This window comes from Centruroides sculpturatus, unplaced genomic scaffold (genome assembly GCF_000671375.1).
Source record: "Centruroides sculpturatus isolate CEXI.00-Female unplaced genomic scaffold, Cexi_2.0 scaffold665, whole genome shotgun sequence".
NCBI classification, from domain to species: Eukaryota; Metazoa; Arthropoda; class Arachnida; order Scorpiones; family Buthidae; genus Centruroides; species Centruroides sculpturatus.
In genome coordinates this window covers 397,200-416,394 of record NW_019385266.1, presented here as the reverse complement: position 1 = coordinate 416,394, position 19,195 = coordinate 397,200, and the positions used below count along the sequence as shown (strand labels likewise).

Below are 19,195 nucleotides of genomic sequence, written 5' to 3'. Positions count from 1 at the left end.
TGAATGTTTTGTTGCAAATATTACATGAAAACGGTCGTTCATTAGAATGTGATTTCTGATGCCTTATTAAAAGAGATAAATACGAATAACTGTTTCCGCAGGAATCACATTTATAAACTANGATTAATTTTATTGAAGAAAACTTTTCAAACGGCCATAATGCGTAAATTGTATACGTGTCGGGCTGTGATTGGCAAGGACTCCTACGAAATGGATTCATAAAGAACGGAACGTATATACCGTGTTATAGAGGGATCGACTGTATTCGAATATACAATAGCAATCTTATCTATTTTTTTCGCGTGAAGTATAGAAATTTGTAATAAGATACATAATGCGGCTATAATAACATATTGTTCGATTATTTCCATATAATTAAAATTAATATGTATTTATTTTTATAAAATACAACGATAAGCGGCGCATCCACCGCTTCCAATGACGACACAATGGTATCCTGTAACCAATTTTTGTAATTGTTAAAAGAATATTGTTCTTAAACTTAGAGAATGAATGCAGTACTTCTGTTGCGCTGTCTAACTATTCTCCATTCGGAATCCGACCGCCCGCGCATGCCCATGCTCGCGTGACCTACGTTTTAATGCGGAATTAACACGCCTTCTCGGCTTCCATGTCAAAGAACTTTTGATTAATGTTTTTATTTTGTGAAGCTTAAAAGTGAAGTTGCCACGCTTTCATTTCCGAAATAGCATATCGGGAAATATTAGTAGTAGTATTTCAAAAAGCCAAAAAGATCAAAATATGCCCTTTTTGCAAAAAACGATTTTTTGACGTAAAAAATTCAATTAATGATTGGTGTTTTAAAATTTTAAATAATTTACTGTCTGGGTGTGTTATATATATTAAACATCATTTTACATGTAGAATAAGATAACATTTCGTATATAAATACTGTTTAAGTTAGTTATAGATCAAATTGCATCAAACATTCAATTGTTTTCAGTAAATTTATTAAGTATAGATAGTTTATTTTACAAAAAGAAGTATATAAAAGGTTATGAAGCTATTTGGTTCATTGTGATTTTGATGACACAAGAAAAATATTATACTCACAAATATTTATCGAATAATTATTAAAAGAAAATAAATTAAATTTTTACGGCGATTTTACATTTAAAATTTAGTGTAACAGAAATTGTTTTGCTTCAAATTTTATTTTCATTATTTATTAATAATAAAAGCGTTTATAATCTTCTGTATCTTCATAAAGTGATATAGGCCCAAAGTTAAATGTCCGAAATTAATTAGATTGATGAAATTGTCTTTTGTGTTCATTTAAAAAAATTTCGTCAGAAAATTGTTGTCCACAAAATTGACATATGTATTTAATTTCTTCAGTTTCCACTTCTGAAAACAATTCAAGTTGAGAAGATGTTTCAAACTTTTTAATTTCTAAATCGATGTCAAAATGTTCAAGAAATTCTTCAGCTTCTCTTGGTGTAAAAATAATTTCTTCTGAAGCTTCTTCTTCAGGATCATTTGACTGTCTTGCTTGAGCACTTGTTGATGGTGTTTGAAGATAGTCTGCTTGCACTTTATTCCCATGTACTGTGCTCTTCAACAAATAAATATAATATAAAGGAATTCAATTAAATAAATGTTAATTTCTTAAATTCATAAAAATTGACATAATTAGCGTTTAATATAAATCAGATTAAAACTTTTTAAATATTTAAAATTTCATGTTTTTTCTGGCATCATTTTTGAAAAAAAATTTTTTTGTAAAATCGAACGTGATTATAAAAAACACTTACGTAAAAAATATATAGTTAAAAATAATTACAACGATAAAATTTGTCAAAAAAATGTTTTAAAGTGTAGTTACCCTCGAATACTAATTCGAATATTAATGCAGACAATTAACTGGATAATAATGGAATTTTATCATTTCAATTTTACTGATAAATTATCTTTAATTATAAACAACAAGAGTAAATCAAACTCAACAGATAGACAATTAATAATTTGTAATTTCAATGTTTAGTGTAATTTTAATCGTGTCATTATGTAAGCATGAAATAATAGAAATATGTAAAGGATGTTGCTTGCTGATTATCCAATGGCTCAAAGATTAAATTGAAAATTATCGTTTTAAACGCAAATATATCATTTTTTATGAACAACTCTGAATTGTTGTAAAACGAAAGTTACAGAATGAAATTACTTACAAGAATAATTTAAATATTACTCAGACAAATCTGCTCAGCGATTTCAAATTTTTTCCATAAACAAAATTATCTTATGTACATTTTAATACTCTAGTAATACTTAACAAATTAATTTCAGACAATTTTTTTACGTACTTTGTAAAAAGATTCAGTTTCTTGTTGAGGATGTACTTTTTTTCTATGTACAATTAAATCACAATTATATTTGAATGTTTTGTTGCAAATATTACATGAAAACGGTCGTTCATTGGAATGTGATTTCTGATGCCTTATTAAAAGAGATAAATACGAATAACTGTTTCCGCAGGAATCACATTTATAAACTTTTTTCGATTTTTTTGGTGGAATCTAATTTTCGTAAAATTTGTAAAGAAAGTAAATTATTTATTGCAGATTAAAAATGAAAACATAAGTACTAGTATTATAAAAAAAAAGTTTAATTTTAATACACCTTGTGTTTTTTCTATATTATCTATAAATCTTAGAAAAAGCTTATAGAAAAAAGAACTTATTTAATAATTAATATTTACGATATTTACAAATAAGATATAGCAAGTATTTTCTTAATTTTTTCAATGAAAATTACCATTTTCATTTATAATGATTAATTAAATTTTTTATATCGAAATATAATTTAAACTTTAATTCAATAAACCGATAAACCGATGTATTTTATTTTATAAAATGTTTATCGAATTAAATACAAAAAATAAACATAAACATAATTCTTACAGTCATAACTTCAGACGGGTTTGAGTGTGGATGATCTCTCATGAAATGTTTCATTAAACTTTGTTTCCATTTCGTAGCGAAGTCACAGTACTTGCATTTGAATGGTGTTTCTTCAGAATGTATTATTTTGTGTACTATTAAATTTCTACGATGGGCGAATTGTTTTCCGCAAATACTGCATTTAAATGGTTTCTCACCGGTGTGACTTCTCATGTGATCATCTAACAGTGCTTTTGAACGAAATGTTTTTTTACATACAGTACACTGATGTGTTCTGTTTTTATCCTTTAAAAACAAATAGACGTTTTGTAAATGATTATAAATGATTAAGTTATTCATTAATTTTTTAAGAAATATTTTTTAGTTATATGGAAGCATAATAGTAAAATATATTTATTTTTTCGATATTACATTAAAATTTTAAAATATTTCTCTTGTTACAGTTTCGAATAGAAGGGTTTGCCAAATATAAGTAATGTCTCAAAAAAAAAAAAAACAGATTGAACGCTGTACTCACTTTATCTGATTGCATTTAAAGAAATAATAACAAATTTTTAAATTCGCCTTATAAATTTTGAATAATAAGAAACTAACAACGCATTGCAATAATGTAAATTCGACAATTGTTCTGTCAGAACGAAATATTTGTTACCATAAAACGAGTTTAATATCAATTAAAATTATTATTATCTTAAAATGTGTCCTGAAAGTTTGACGCATCATTTCTGATGATAATTTCATGAATTATGTTCTAAAAATTATAGAAATCATTGAACTATAAACTATATAAAAAATTTTACTAAAGTAATGAGTGAAAAATATGCTGCGCATAAAACTAAAGTAATTAATTTTATTCATAGCACCTGACATTACTTGCAATTATCAATAAGGGTGTTTAACACTTTAATTGCATTAAGTTTCGCAGTGTGGAAGTTCTTACTATTGTTAATGTTAATAAGTTTTAATAAGTATTTTAAATTAATTTTTTCTTTCTTTCTTTCTTTCTTTCCTTCTCTGATATGAAGATTCTGGCTGGTCATTTTTTCTCCGATGTACTATTCTCTGCAATTAGTCAAATCGATGTGTGCTTGCTACGTAACGTTCGAGAGCCTGCACGTGCTGTCTAGGTGAGAGGTCTGTTCTTGACCAATATATGGGTGTTAAAGTCTGGATGATTGTGAGATCGATCTTTAGAGTACAAGAGAGTTCTTGTTGGGCTTCCGTATATCTTGGGCACGTCAACCAAAAATGTGCGGATGTCTCCTGAGCACCACAATGTGGACAGTCTGGTGAAGCACGTAGGTTTCTAGAACAGAGAAACCCGTTATGAGGGGCAGTATCAGTTCTCAGGCGGGCCAAAAGGGTCTCCGTATTCCTTGAAGTAGCGTGCCTGTAAGGCCAGGGGGCGAAAGTCTGAGGTGGTCTCGACCCTTATTACGCAAGTGTTCTGACCACGATTCTGTGATCTGTATTTTTTGTTTTTCTCTATACTCCCGGATTAAGTTGCGGGCCATAAGTGACCCACGCCAAGAGCCTGAAGGGGTATCTGTTCTCGCGGCTTTGTCCGCCGCCTCGTTGATATCAATTCCCACGTGGCCAGGGGTCCACCTGATTTCTGTGGGTTTGGAATGTTGACTAATATTGTCCGCGATATCAATAAGAAGTTCCGGGGACGAGAAGGAGATATTGCCTATCTCCTGTATGGCGGACTTACTGTCAGAGTATATGACTGACGGACCGTCTAGGCTTGAGCTTAGGTGTAGCGCCCGTTTTATACCCAGGGCTTCTGCCCCGTATAAGCTGCAAGAATTATGTAACAGCCAGGTCTTCCTGATGTTGTGGTCCGGGAGGACAATCCCTATCGACGTGCGGATCCTTGACTTGGAGGCATCCGCCCCTATAAGGATCCTTCCCTGCCAGATTGACAATTGCATCTCTCGGAATCGTGAGCATGCAATTTCTGGGGGTTCTGAAGGAAATCTTATAAGCTCTTCTAGGCGTAAGTAAGGATAAACCTGGGCCACGTTGGTCGGAGTATGTTTCTGCCGATATAGGTGGGATATCGGGAGGCCCTCCTGACTTATAAGGGATATTATTCTGTGTATATACGGTCTCTGATACGGACGCCAGCGATAGTAATTCAAGCCATGTGCCATTTGAAAAAGCGGGTGCAGTGGGCTATGCGAGCCCCTAGAGATGTGGGTGATGGCACTTGCCAACGCCTTTTGGCGGAGCCTGAGATGCATTGGTATAAAAGACGTTTCAGTGTATAGCGAGATGATTGGGGTGATTTTAGGGACGCCCAATGCGATAGGAGGACAGTGTGGAGTGGTTTTTCAATACGTTGAATTGTAGTGGGTGGCGCGCCATCCAGCAGGTTAGCATCGAAGGTTGCCATTGGGCACATCACGGTATACATCATTCGAAGAAGGTTTTTTAAAATTAATCAACTTAAATAGTATAGGCTGACAAATTAAACTTGAGAGACAACCAGTGGCATGCAGTCATTGGAAGCGGTGGAAGCGTCGCTTCCCTTGTATTTTCTAAAAAATAAATACATATTAATTTTAATTATATGAAAGTAATCGAACAATATTTTATTATAGCCGCATTATGTATCTTATTACAAATTTCTATACTACACGTGAAAAAAACGATAAGATCGCTTTTGAATATTCGAATATTAGTGTCAGAGTGGAAGCGTCGTATTGACAGCTTCCAAACAGCCACATTCGCGCATGCTCTTTACAGAGCACGAATCTCACCCGATTTAGCTGATGGAAGCCTAGGAGCTTGGATGGATGCTACACATATAACGCTTCCAATTCTATTCCAATTCGGTTCTGGGCTGTTAGCCGCCTGTTCGCTAGATATTTGGCCGCCCTCGCCCGATTATATGAATTACGAGTAGATTTATAACTTAACTCAACCGAAAAGAATTTACGGGTATGTTTTTATAATAGTTCTGTACAGTTGACAAAAGTTTAAAAAAAACGATTAAAATATTTTATATATTTATTCTGCTTTCCCATGTTATATTACTTACGGATTTCAATCTTAAACCAGTGATATTACGATTTCGTATGTCCCATCAATAAGGCGATGTAGAAAAAAAACGTGTACAATTCTTGTAAAATGTTAAAAAATTAACCGTTACTTTGGTAGCATAATTTACAATAAATTTAATGAATGAGAGAGATACACGAGGTACAGAAAAAGCTCTAGAATTTATTTTTCTTAAATCTACGATTTATGTATCCGTTGTCATAAAAATTTGTTTTTTTTCACTTTTTTTCCGAGACTACAAATATTCGAGTATAAAGTAACTGGTTTCGACTTATTTCTACTTAAGAAGTAGTTAAATAATTAAGATATTCGGGCATTTGGGACATAAATAAAACCCTGCTGAAAGAGCCGGAATTTACTTAAAAGATTAACCGACCCAATCTCTAGCCGAGTACAGTGGGACTGATTTCTTCGTAATATTAGACGTAATATAAACAGAAATTTTTCCAGTTCAATGAAAGTGACTAAAAGTTGTAAATTTTGGAAATTTCCGTGGACACTTGGTCCTAAAACGAATTAGTTAAAAAACAAATGACTATTACATTTAACATATTAAGATTTTTACAGCTATGCTGAGAAACGTTTCAAATTTACAAGAACCCTGTCCCGTCTTTTGAGATATACTAGTGATGCGACAAAAGAGGCATTTGACATTAACCGGTATCGGCACCCTCGGGATTCGGCAGCTCACGTGCATGCACACACCGCACACCTAGCAGGACCGTCTCTGATTCCACTCGTAGGGATCTATTTGACTAAGTGATTAAGATTTAAAGAGTAAAGAACATTTTATTTTATTTTTATGTATGTTTTATTACAAAGATATATTTAATTATAATTTTCTTTAAAAGTATATTCGTACAATTGAAGAATATTTTTTACCAGATATGTATATCCACCACACATTTTATTTCACCAAGTAAGTTTTTATAATTTTATTTTTAATTTTAGCCCTTATATTATAGCTAGCGATTTATTATGTAATTGTACAAAAAAAGCTTCTTTTTCAGTAACTATTATAACGCTATCAACGTGCGTTGTTTTGAGAAGCTTGGAAATCTGTGGACCTACAAATATCCCCTCTTACTTTTACTTCACTAACCTTTGGAAATGTCTCTCTAAAACATTAAATTCTGGGCCATTTCAATCCATGGATATCATAAAGTTTTTCATAAGTTCTAATTATATAGGCAACGATTATATGATCGAACTCCGTTTTACTAACAGTTCAGAAAAAAACATTTTTTGATTTAGGTTCAAAGGGTTTTCTTTATGATCAGTTTTTTCTTTTAAAATGTACTACTCGGTCTCTGCTATCCTTCTCATAGAGAAAACAACAGTACTTCGTACATCCCAGCTGAAGTCCAAGTAATAATGCTGTAACTTTGAAATTACAACACATCTTCGATTTATGTTCTTGATAATTTACATTTGCAAGAAGTTGCTTCATGTTTTTGTATGATACTTTGCATGGCCAATATGAATAGAAAGCTTTTGTTACACTACAGCAGTGTTTTTCAACCTTCTTGAATACGCGACCCTTTTACAAGTTATAAAATTCTGGCGACCCCCCAGGGCCATATTAAAACTATTTCAGTGATTTTAAAAACTACGTATTTAATTTTCTTTCTGTTGAGACCTAAATATCGATCGAAAAACCAATTGTACTGTAAAATAAACAGGCACAGCCTTCTCACTGAAATTGTAGGTATTTTATTGTAGTGTAAAAACCTACAAACACTTCTTTTTCTTTTACCCGCGACTCCCCGTGTAAGGCTTTGTGACCCCCTGGGTGTCGCGACCCACAGGTTGAAAAACACAGATCTACAGTAAAAAATAGCTTTAAGGCTCACCTTCGAAAAGTCAATGAAGAGTCTCCATTTGCATTGTTTGTAGCATCAGTGTCATGTGGTTATATTTATTTATTCGTTTTCGTTTTGATAGTTTTAACTTACTTTATTAGTTATCATTAGTTACATTACAGGTAATTTTAAGCTTTTTGAAACTTTTACGTGTATGTAAAATATACGTCTTAATTTGTTCTGTAATATTTATATGTAGTTTTATCATAAAATAAAAATTGATGAGCGGCATTTGATACGAAATGTGTTTTTTTTTTTACAAGCTAAATAACTTTTCTTATATTATAATATTGAAGTAATTTTTGTAAGATTACTTTAAGATAAATTTCTTTACTTATTTTGGAAAAAAATCGGTTTACTTCTGTGGATGAACTTTTTTATATTTATATTTTAACGTTTTCTTACAAATATCACAAGAGAATAATCGTATTTTTTTATGAGATATTAAGTGCAATGTCAAACCAGATGACCATCCAAAACTTTTTCTGTATTTATCACATTTATGATTTTTTGTTATCAATTTCCTTCGTGGAATTTAAGTATCATATAATTTATTAGTTGCATTAGGTATTTATTACACATTAAAAAAGAAATATGATATAACTTATTACTATTTTAAAACTGAAGTGAAATTTTAATGTATCTTGTGAATTATTTTATTTTGTGTGAAAACCGCATTTACGGGAAAACTTTATTATAAAATCATTATAAATTATTGCAACATTTTGTTCTTCGGAATAAGATAATTTTTTATTTCGAAAAAAATTATTGATCAACTTAGCGATTAAAATGTTTTCCACTGACTTAGTTCCTTGTTGAAAGTGACTCTCAAAAGTCACTCGTCACTCGGAAGTAACGAGTGAAACTCGATCATTGGGCCCGAAGTACTAAAACTTTAGGTAGAGTCATGGGAAAACCGCAGGAGAGACCCACTATAAACAGGAAAGGACAATGACAAAAAAGGCTTTTTCCTGTCAGCGAGTGTAAACTTTTATATGCAGGTGTGTGCGTCTCACCTTCGCCGCTTCTTGACCCTTTCGTAGCAACTGAACTTAACCGGAACTTGAACTAGAACCCGAACTCATTTAAATCCAGAACCTCTTTCGACGGCCAAAGCACGAACCTACATCAAGGATCTACTCGAACTCCAGGTATTTGTCGTCACGCGAAACATTTGTAAACTCTCTCTCCTGATATGATAAGCTTCCCCCTCGATGGTTACTCCAGTTAGTGAAAAGCCTCTCTGAATAAACCGGTAATTGTTAAATGAAAAGCTTTTTGAAGTGCACTTCTTCTGGGTATCTCTCTCTGTCTCCATTCCAACACTAAGTTTCCACAGACATGACTGCTTGTGTGTACCTGCGAATGTATCTGTCTCTGTGTCTACCCAGAAGACACAGTAGTGTTAGTCCCGACGAATTTGTCATTGCAGTCTTCGCTGACGCGATGTCGACCCTTTGGTCCCGTGGTGGCGAAGTATAGGGAAACCCTTCGGCATTGTCACATTTGTGTACATTTTGTACGCTTATTGAAGGAGCAGTTATTTCATAATTAATATTAACGATTTTGACAAATAAGACATAACAAGTGTATTATTTAATATTTTCACTTTAAACAATCACTTTTATTTATACAGTGAAGCATCGATTATCCGACCCCCTATCAACCGTCACATCAGTTAACCGACCGTGTTCAAGTCGACAAATTCAAATGTCCGCTAGTGATGTGGCGCTACAATATTTGGCTGTCTTGGCTACTTTAATATTATTTTTACGTGTTTTAGCTGGCAACAGTGGCTCGACCATGAAAGGGAGCCAGTATTTAAACGAAACTTAATTTTCTAACTTTTAACNTTCATTATTTATTAATAATAAAAGCGTTTATAATCTTCTGTATCTTCATAAAGTGATATAGGCCCAAAGTTAAATGTCCGAAATTAATTAGATTGATGAAATTGTCTTTTGTGTTCATTTAAAAAAATTTCGTCAGAAAATTGTTGTCCACAAAATTGACATATGTATTTAATTTCTTCAGTTTCCACTTCTGAAAACAATTCAAGTTGAGAAGATGTTTCAAACTTTTTAATTTCTAAATCGATGTCAAAATGTTCAAGAAATTCTTCAGCTTCTCTTGGTGTAAAAATAATTTCTTCTGAAGCTTCTTCTTCAGGATCATTTGACTGTCTTGCTTGAGCACTTGTTGATGGTGTTTGAAGATAGTCTGCTTGCACTTTATTCCCATGTACTGTGCTCTTCAACAAATAAATATAATATAAAGGAATTCAATTAAATAAATGTTAATTTCTTAAATTCATAAAAATTGACATAATTAGCGTTTAATATAAATCAGATTAAAACTTTTTAAATATTTAAAATTTCATGTTTTTTCTGGCATCATTTTTGAAAAAAAATTTTTTTGTAAAATCGAACATGATTATAAAAAACACTTACGTAAAAAATATATAGTTAAAAATAATTACAACGATAAAATTTGTCAAAAAAATGTTTTAAAGTGTAGTTACCCTCGAATACTAATTCGAATATTAATGCAGACAATTAACTGGATAATAATGGAATTTTATCATTTCAATTTTACTGATAAATTATCTTTAATTATAAACAACAAGAGTAAATCAAACTCAACAGATAGACAATTAATAATTTGTAATTTCAATGTTTAGTGTAATTTTAATCGTGTCATTATGTAAACATGAAATAATAGAAATATGTAAAGGATGTTGCTTGCTGATTATCCAATGGCTCAAAGATTAAATTGAAAATTATCGTTTTAAACGCAAATATATCATTTTTTATGAACAACTCTGAATTGTTGTAAAACGAAAGTTACAGAATGAAATTACTTACAAGAATAATTTAAATATTACTCAGACAAATCTGCTCAGCGATTTCAAATTTTTTCCATAAACAAAATTATCTTATGTACATTTTAATACTCTAGTAATACTTAACAAATTAATTTCAGACAATTTTTTTACGTACTTTGTAAAATGATTCAGTTTCTTGTTGAGGATGTACTTTTTTTCTATGTACAATTAAATCACAATTATATTTGAATGTTTTCTTGCAAANTACAACGATAAAATTTGTCAAAAAAATGTTTTAAAGTGTAGTTACCCTCGAATACTAATTCGAATATTAATGCAGACAATTAACTGGATAATAATGGAATTTTATCATTTCAATTTTACTGATAAATTATCTTTAATTATAAACAACAAGAGTAAATCAAACTCAACAGATAGACAATTAATAATTTGTAATTTCAATGTTTAGTGTAATTTTAATCGTGTCATTATGTAAGCATGAAATAATAGAAATATGTAAAGGATGTTGCTTGCTGATTATCCAATGGCTCAAAGATTAAATTGAAAATTATCGTTTTAAACGCAAATATATCATTTTTTATGAACAACTCTGAATTGTTGTAAAACGAAAGTTACAGAATGAAATTACTTACAAGAATAATTTAAATATTACTCAGACAAATCTGCTCAGCGATTTCAAATTTTTTCCATAAACAAAATTATCTTATGTACATTTTAATACTCTAGTAATACTTAACAAATTAATTTCAGACAATTTTTTTACGTACTTTGTAAAAAGATTCAGTTTCTTGTTGAGGATGTACTTTTTTTCTATGTACAATTAAATCACAATTATATTTGAATGTTTTGTTGCAAATATTACATGAAAACGGTCGTTCATTGGAATGTGATTTCTGATGCCTTATTAAAAGAGATAAATACGAATAACTGTTTCCGCAGGAATCACATTTATAAACTTTTTTCGATTTTTTTGGTGGAATCTAATTTTCGTAAAATTTGTAAAGAAAGTAAATTATTTATTGCAGATTAAAAATGAAAACATAAGTACTAGTATTATAAAAAAAAAGTTTAATTTTAATACACCTTGTGTTTTTTCTATATTATCTATAAATCTTAGAAAAAGCTTATAGAAAAAAGAACTTATTTAATAATTAATATTTACGATATTTACAAATAAGATATAGCAAGTATTTTCTTAATTTTTTCAATGAAAATTACCATTTTCATTTATAATGATTAATTAAATTTTTTATATCGAAATATAATTTAAACTTTAATTCAATAAACCGATAAACCGATGTATTTTATTTTATAAAATGTTTATCGAATTAAATACAAAAAATAAACATAAACATAATTCTTACAGTCATAACTTCAGACGGGTTTGAGTGTGGATGATCTCTCATGAAATGTTTCATTAAACTTTGTTTCCATTTCGTAGCGAAGTCACAGTACTTGCATTTGAATGGTGTTTCTTCAGAATGTATTATTTTGTGTACTATTAAATTTCTACGATGGGCGAATTGTTTTCCGCAAATACTGCATTTAAATGGTTTCTCACCGGTGTGACTTCTCATGTGATCATCTAACAGTGCTTTTGAACGAAATGTTTTTTTACATACAGTACACTGATGTGTTCTGTTTTTATCCTTTAAAAACAAATAGACGTTTTGTAAATGATTATAAATGATTAAGTTATTCATTAATTTTTTAAGAAATATTTTTTAGTTATATGGAAGCATAATAGTAAAATATATTTATTTTTTCGATATTACATTAAAATTTTAAAATATTTCTCTTGTTACAGTTTCGAATAGAAGGGTTTGCCAAATATAAGTAATGTCTCAAAAAAAAAAAAAACAGATTGAACGCTGTACTCACTTTATCTGATTGCATTTAAAGAAATAATAACAAATTTTTAAATTCGCCTTATAAATTTTGAATAATAAGAAACTAACAACGCATTGCAATAATGTAAATTCGACAATTGTTCTGTCAGAACGAAATATTTGTTACCATAAAACGAGTTTAATATCAATTAAAATTATTATTATCTTAAAATGTGTCCTGAAAGTTTGACGCATCATTTCTGATGATAATTTCATGAATTATGTTCTAAAAATTATAGAAATCATTGAACTATAAACTATATAAAAAATTTTACTAAAGTAATGAGTGAAAAATATGCTGCGCATAAAACTAAAGTAATTAATTTTATTCATAGCACCTGACATTACTTGCAATTATCAATAAGGGTGTTTAACACTTTAATTGCATTAAGTTTCGCAGTGTGGAAGTTCTTACTATTGTTAATGTTAATAAGTTTTAATAAGTATTTTAAATTAATTTTTTCTTTCTTTCTTTCTTTCTTTCCTTCTCTGATATGAAGATTCTGGCTGGTCATTTTTTCTCCGATGTACTATTCTCTGCAATTAGTCAAATCGATGTGTGCTTGCTACGTAACGTTCGAGAGCCTGCACGTGCTGTCTAGGTGAGAGGTCTGTTCTTGACCAATATATGGGTGTTAAAGTCTGGATGATTGTGAGATCGATCTTTAGAGTACAAGAGAGTTCTTGTTGGGCTTCCGTATATCTTGGGCACGTCAACCAAAAATGTGCGGATGTCTCCTGAGCACCACAATGTGGACAGTCTGGTGAAGCACGTAGGTTTCTAGAACAGAGAAACCCGTTATGAGGGGCAGTATCAGTTCTCAGGCGGGCCAAAAGGGTCTCCGTATTCCTTGAAGTAGCGTGCCTGTAAGGCCAGGGGGCGAAAGTCTGAGGTGGTCTCGACCCTTATTACGCAAGTGTTCTGACCACGATTCTGTGATCTGTATTTTTTGTTTTTCTCTATACTCCCGGATTAAGTTGCGGGCCATAAGTGACCCACGCCAAGAGCCTGAAGGGGTATCTGTTCTCGCGGCTTTGTCCGCCGCCTCGTTGATATCAATTCCCACGTGGCCAGGGGTCCACCTGATTTCTGTGGGTTTGGAATGTTGACTAATATTGTCCGCGATATCAATAAGAAGTTCCGGGGACGAGAAGGAGATATTGCCTATCTCCTGTATGGCGGACTTACTGTCAGAGTATATGACTGACGGACCGTCTAGGCTTGAGCTTAGGTGTAGCGCCCGTTTTATACCCAGGGCTTCTGCCCCGTATAAGCTGCAAGAATTATGTAACAGCCAGGTCTTCCTGATGTTGTGGTCCGGGAGGACAATCCCTATCGACGTGCGGATCCTTGACTTGGAGGCATCCGCCCCTATAAGGATCCTTCCCTGCCAGATTGACAATTGCATCTCTCGGAATCGTGAGCATGCAATTTCTGGGGGTTCTGAAGGAAATCTTATAAGCTCTTCTAGGCGTAAGTAAGGATAAACCTGGGCCACGTTGGTCGGAGTATGTTTCTGCCGATATAGGTGGGATATCGGGAGGCCCTCCTGACTTATAAGGGATATTATTCTGTGTATATACGGTCTCTGATACGGACGCCAGCGATAGTAATTCAAGCCATGTGCCATTTGAAAAAGCGGGTGCAGTGGGCTATGCGAGCCCCTAGAGATGTGGGTGATGGCACTTGCCAACGCCTTTTGGCGGAGCCTGAGATGCATTGGTATAAAAGACGTTTCAGTGTATAGCGAGATGATTGGGGTGATTTTAGGGACGCCCAATGCGATAGGAGGACAGTGTGGAGTGGTTTTTCAATACGTTGAATTGTAGTGGGTGGCGCGCCATCCAGCAGGTTAGCATCGAAGGTTGCCATTGGGCACATCACGGTATACATCATTCGAAGAAGGTTTTTTAAAATTAATCAACTTAAATAGTATAGGCTGACAAATTAAACTTGAGAGACAACCAGTGGCATGCAGTCATTGGAAGCGGTGGAAGCGTCGCTTCCCTTGTATTTTCTAAAAAATAAATACATATTAATTTTAATTATATGAAAGTAATCGAACAATATTTTATTATAGCCGCATTATGTATCTTATTACAAATTTCTATACTACACGTGAAAAAAACGATAAGATCGCTTTTGAATATTCGAATATTAGTGTCAGAGTGGAAGCGTCGTATTGACAGCTTCCAAACAGCCACATTCGCGCATGCTCTTTACAGAGCACGAATCTCACCCGATTTAGCTGATGGAAGCCTAGGAGCTTGGATGGATGCTACACATATAACGCTTCCAATTCTATTCCAATTCGGTTCTGGGCTGTTAGCCGCCTGTTCGCTAGATATTTGGCCGCCCTCGCCCGATTATATGAATTACGAGTAGATTTATAACTTAACTCAACCGAAAAGAATTTACGGGTATGTTTTTATAATAGTTCTGTACAGTTGACAAAAGTTTAAAAAAAACGATTAAAATATTTTATATATTTATTCTGCTTTCCCATGTTATATTACTTACGGATTTCAATCTTAAACCAGTGATATTACGATTTCGTATGTCCCATCAATAAGGCGATGTAGAAAAAAAACGTGTACAATTCTTGTAAAATGTTAAAAAATTAACCGTTACTTTGGTAGCATAATTTACAATAAATTTAATGAATGAGAGAGATACACGAGGTACAGAAAAAGCTCTAGAATTTATTTTTCTTAAATCTACGATTTATGTATCCGTTGTCATAAAAATTTGTTTTTTTTCACTTTTTTTCCGAGACTACAAATATTCGAGTATAAAGTAACTGGTTTCGACTTATTTCTACTTAAGAAGTAGTTAAATAATTAAGATATTCGGGCATTTGGGACATAAATAAAACCCTGCTGAAAGAGCCGGAATTTACTTAAAAGATTAACCGACCCAATCTCTAGCCGAGTACAGTGGGACTGATTTCTTCGTAATATTAGACGTAATATAAACAGAAATTTTTCCAGTTCAATGAAAGTGACTAAAAGTTGTAAATTTTGGAAATTTCCGTGGACACTTGGTCCTAAAACGAATTAGTTAAAAAACAAATGACTATTACATTTAACATATTAAGATTTTTACAGCTATGCTGAGAAACGTTTCAAATTTACAAGAACCCTGTCCCGTCTTTTGAGATATACTAGTGATGCGACAAAAGAGGCATTTGACATTAACCGGTATCGGCACCCTCGGGATTCGGCAGCTCACGTGCATGCACACACCGCACACCTAGCAGGACCGTCTCTGATTCCACTCGTAGGGATCTATTTGACTAAGTGATTAAGATTTAAAGAGTAAAGAACATTTTATTTTATTTTTATGTATGTTTTATTACAAAGATATATTTAATTATAATTTTCTTTAAAAATATATTCATACAATTGAAGAATATTTTTTACCAGATATGTATATCCACCACACATTTTATTTCACCAAGTAAGTTTTTATAATTTTATTTTTAATTTTAGCCCTTATATTATAGCTAGCGATTTATTATGTAATTGTACAAAAAAAGCTTCTTTTTCAGTAACTATTATAACGCTATCAACGTGCGTTGTTTTGAGAAGCTTGGAAATCTGTGGACCTACAAATATCCCCTCTTACTTTTACTTCACTAACCTTTGGAAATGTCTCTCTAAAACATTAAATTCTGGGCCATTTCAATCCATGGATATCATAAAGTTTTTCATAAGTTCTAATTATATAGGCAACGATTATATGATCGAACTCCGTTTTACTAACAGTTCAGAAAAAAACATTTTTTGATTTAGGTTCAAAGGGTTTTCTTTATGATCAGTTTTTTCTTTTAAAATGTACTACTCGGTCTCTGCTATCCTTCTCATAGAGAAAACAACAGTACTTCGTACATCCCAGCTGAAGTCCAAGTAATAATGCTGTAACTTTGAAATTACAACACATCTTCGATTTATGTTCTTGATAATTTACATTTGCAAGAAGTTGCTTCATGTTTTTGTATGATACTTTGCATGGCCAATATGAATAGAAAGCTTTTGTTACACTACAGCAGTGTTTTTCAACCTTCTTGAATACGCGACCCTTTTACAAGTTATAAAATTCTGGCGACCCCCCAGGGCCATATTAAAACTATTTCAGTGATTTTAAAAACTACGTATTTAATTTTCTTTCTGTTGAGACCTAAATATCGATCGAAAAACCAATTGTACTGTAAAATAAACAGGCACAGCCTTCTCACTGAAATTGTAGGTATTTTATTGTAGTGTAAAAACCTACAAACACTTCTTTTTCTTTTACCCGCGACTCCCCGTGTAAGGCTTTGTGACCCCCTGGGTGTCGCGACCCACAGGTTGAAAAACACAGATCTACAGTAAAAAATAGCTTTAAGGCTCACCTTCGAAAAGTCAATGAAGAGTCTCCATTTGCATTGTTTGTAGCATCAGTGTCATGTGGTTATATTTATTTATTCGTTTTCGTTTTGATAGTTTTAACTTACTTTATTAGTTATCATTAGTTACATTACAGGTAATTTTAAGCTTTTTGAAACTTTTACGTGTATGTAAAATATACGTCTTAATTTGTTCTGTAATATTTATATGTAGTTTTATCATAAAATAAAAATTGATGAGCGGCATTTGATACGAAATGTGTTTTTTTTTTTACAAGCTAAATAACTTTTCTTATATTATAATATTGAAGTAATTTTTGTAAGATTACTTTAAGATAAATTTCTTTACTTATTTTGGAAAAAAATCGGTTTACTTCTGTGGATGAACTTTTTTATATTTATATTTTAACGTTTTCTTACAAATATCACAAGAGAATAATCGTATTTTTTTATGAGATATTAAGTGCAATGTCAAACCAGATGACCATCCAAAACTTTTTCTGTATTTATCACATTTATGATTTTTTGTTATCAATTTCCTTCGTGGAATTTAAGTATCATATAATTTATTAGTTGCATTAGGTATTTATTACACATTAAAAAAGAAATATGATATAACTTATTACTATTTTAAAACTGAAGTGAAATTTTAATGTATCTTGTGAATTATTTTATTTTGTGTGAAAACCGCATTTACGGGAAAACTTTATTATAAAATCATTATAAATTATTGCAACATTTTGTTCTTCGGAATAAGATAATTTTTTATTTCGAAAAAAATTATTGATCAACTTAGCGATTAAAATGTTTTCCACTGACTTAGTTCCTTGTTGAAAGTGACTCTCAAAAGTCACTCGTCACTCGGAAGTAACGAGTGAAACTCGATCATTGGGCCCGAAGTACTAAAACTTTAGGTAGAGTCATGGGAAAACCGCAGGAGAGACCCACTATAAACAGGAAAGGACAATGACAAAAAAGGCTTTTTCCTGTCAGCGAGTGTAAACTTTTATATGCAGGTGTGTGCGTCTCACCTTCGCCGCTTCTTGACCCTTTCGTAGCAACTGAACTTAACCGGAACTTGAACTAGAACCCGAACTCATTTAAATCCAGAACCTCTTTCGACGGCCAAAGCACGAACCTACATCAAGGATCTACTCGAACTCCAGGTATTTGTCGTCACGCGAAACATTTGTAAACTCTCTCTCCTGATATGATAAGCTTCCCCCTCGATGGTTACTCCAGTTAGTGAAAAGCCTCTCTGAATAAACCGGTAATTGTTAAATGAAAAGCTTTTTGAAGTGCACTTCTTCTGGGTATCTCTCTCTGTCTCCATTCCAACACTAAGTTTCCACAGACATGACTGCTTGTGTGTACCTGCGAATGTATCTGTCTCTGTGTCTACCCAGAAGACACAGTAGTGTTAGTCCCGACGAATTTGTCATTGCAGTCTTCGCTGACGCGATGTCGACCCTTTGGTCCCGTGGTGGCGAAGTATAGGGAAACCCTTCGGCATTGTCACATTTGTGTACATTTTGTACGCTTATTGAAGGAGCAGTTATTTCATAATTAATATTAACGATTTTGACAAATAAGACATAACAAGTGTATTATTTAATATTTTCACTTTAAACAATCACTTTTATTTATACAGTGAAGCATCGATTATCCGACCCCCTATCAACCGTCACATCAGTTAACCGACCGTGTTCAAGTCGACAAATTCAAATGTCCGCTAGTGATGTGGCGCTACAATATTTGGCTGTCTTGGCTACTTTAATATTATTTTTACGTGTTTTAGCTGGCAACAGTGGCTCGACCATGAAAGGGAGCCAGTATTTAAACGAAACTTAATTTTCTAACTTTTAACGATACAATAGCGACGATTATTATTTTAAAAAAATTTTGTTAGCCTTAACATCGATGAAAATTAAACGCGAAATAGGTTAATAGCGATATACTAATATACTAATTACAAGCGATATAGTAATATACTAAACTAATAATGTATTTTTTCATATTTTTCGGTTATTCGTTTTTTCAGTTATCCGACCAACCGCAGTCCCCAATTGAGTCGGATAATCGATGCTCTACTGTAATAATTAATTTACCATAGTATTATATTTTATACTTTATTTTACTAAATTTCGTATATTTTATTTCGTAAATATTTATCGAATTAATATAAAAATATACACATAAACGTAATTCTGACGATCATAATTTC

The 19,195-nt window shown here is 32.2% G+C and overlaps 2 protein-coding genes across 3 annotated transcripts in view; both read right to left on the bottom strand.

The window, feature by feature from the left end:
• Nucleotides 1-998: 998 nt before the first annotated feature.
• LOC111636876 (zinc finger protein 1 homolog) lies at nt 999-3,538 on the bottom strand. 2 transcript variants are annotated; one of them, XM_023382269.1, is made up of 4 exons: nt 3,439-3,538; nt 2,922-3,206; nt 2,325-2,537; nt 999-1,576 (listed from the first exon to the last, which is right to left on the bottom strand). In XM_023382269.1, exons 1-4 carry the CDS (start codon nt 3,451-3,453, stop codon nt 1,262-1,264), a joined length of 828 nt encoding a protein of 275 aa, XP_023238037.1. In that variant the 5' UTR covers nt 3,454-3,538; the 3' UTR covers nt 999-1,261. The 2 variants fall into 2 exon arrangements, with proteins under 2 accessions (XP_023238037.1, XP_023238038.1); XM_023382270.1 differs by lacking the exon at nt 2,325-2,537.
• A 6,221-nt stretch (nt 3,539-9,759) lies between these two features.
• LOC111636886 (zinc finger protein 470-like) overlaps nt 9,760-19,195 on the bottom strand; it is an 84,853-nt gene continuing 75,417 nt past the window's right edge. The window contains exons 12-14 of the mRNA XM_023382277.1: nt 12,059-12,343; nt 11,462-11,674; nt 9,760-10,100 (exon numbers count right to left, since the gene is read on the bottom strand). Of these exons, the coding sequence (XP_023238045.1) occupies nt 9,786-10,100; nt 11,462-11,674; nt 12,059-12,343 (813 nt within the window). The 3' untranslated portion in view covers nt 9,760-9,785. The remainder of the gene's footprint in view (nt 10,101-11,461; nt 11,675-12,058; nt 12,344-19,195) is intronic.

What these genes read in the sequence shown, in the direction of transcription:
- LOC111636876 (XM_023382269.1), bottom strand. An exon ending in ACCCGTCTGAAGTTATGACT is followed by an intron (nt 2,538 to 2,921) that starts GTAAGAATTATG and finishes TACGAAAATTAG; the next exon opens with ATTCCACCAAAAAAATCGAA. An exon ending in AAACTGAATCTTTTTACAAA is followed by an intron (nt 1,577 to 2,324) that starts GTACGTAAAAAA and finishes TATTTGTTGAAG; the next exon opens with AGCACAGTACATGGGAATAA.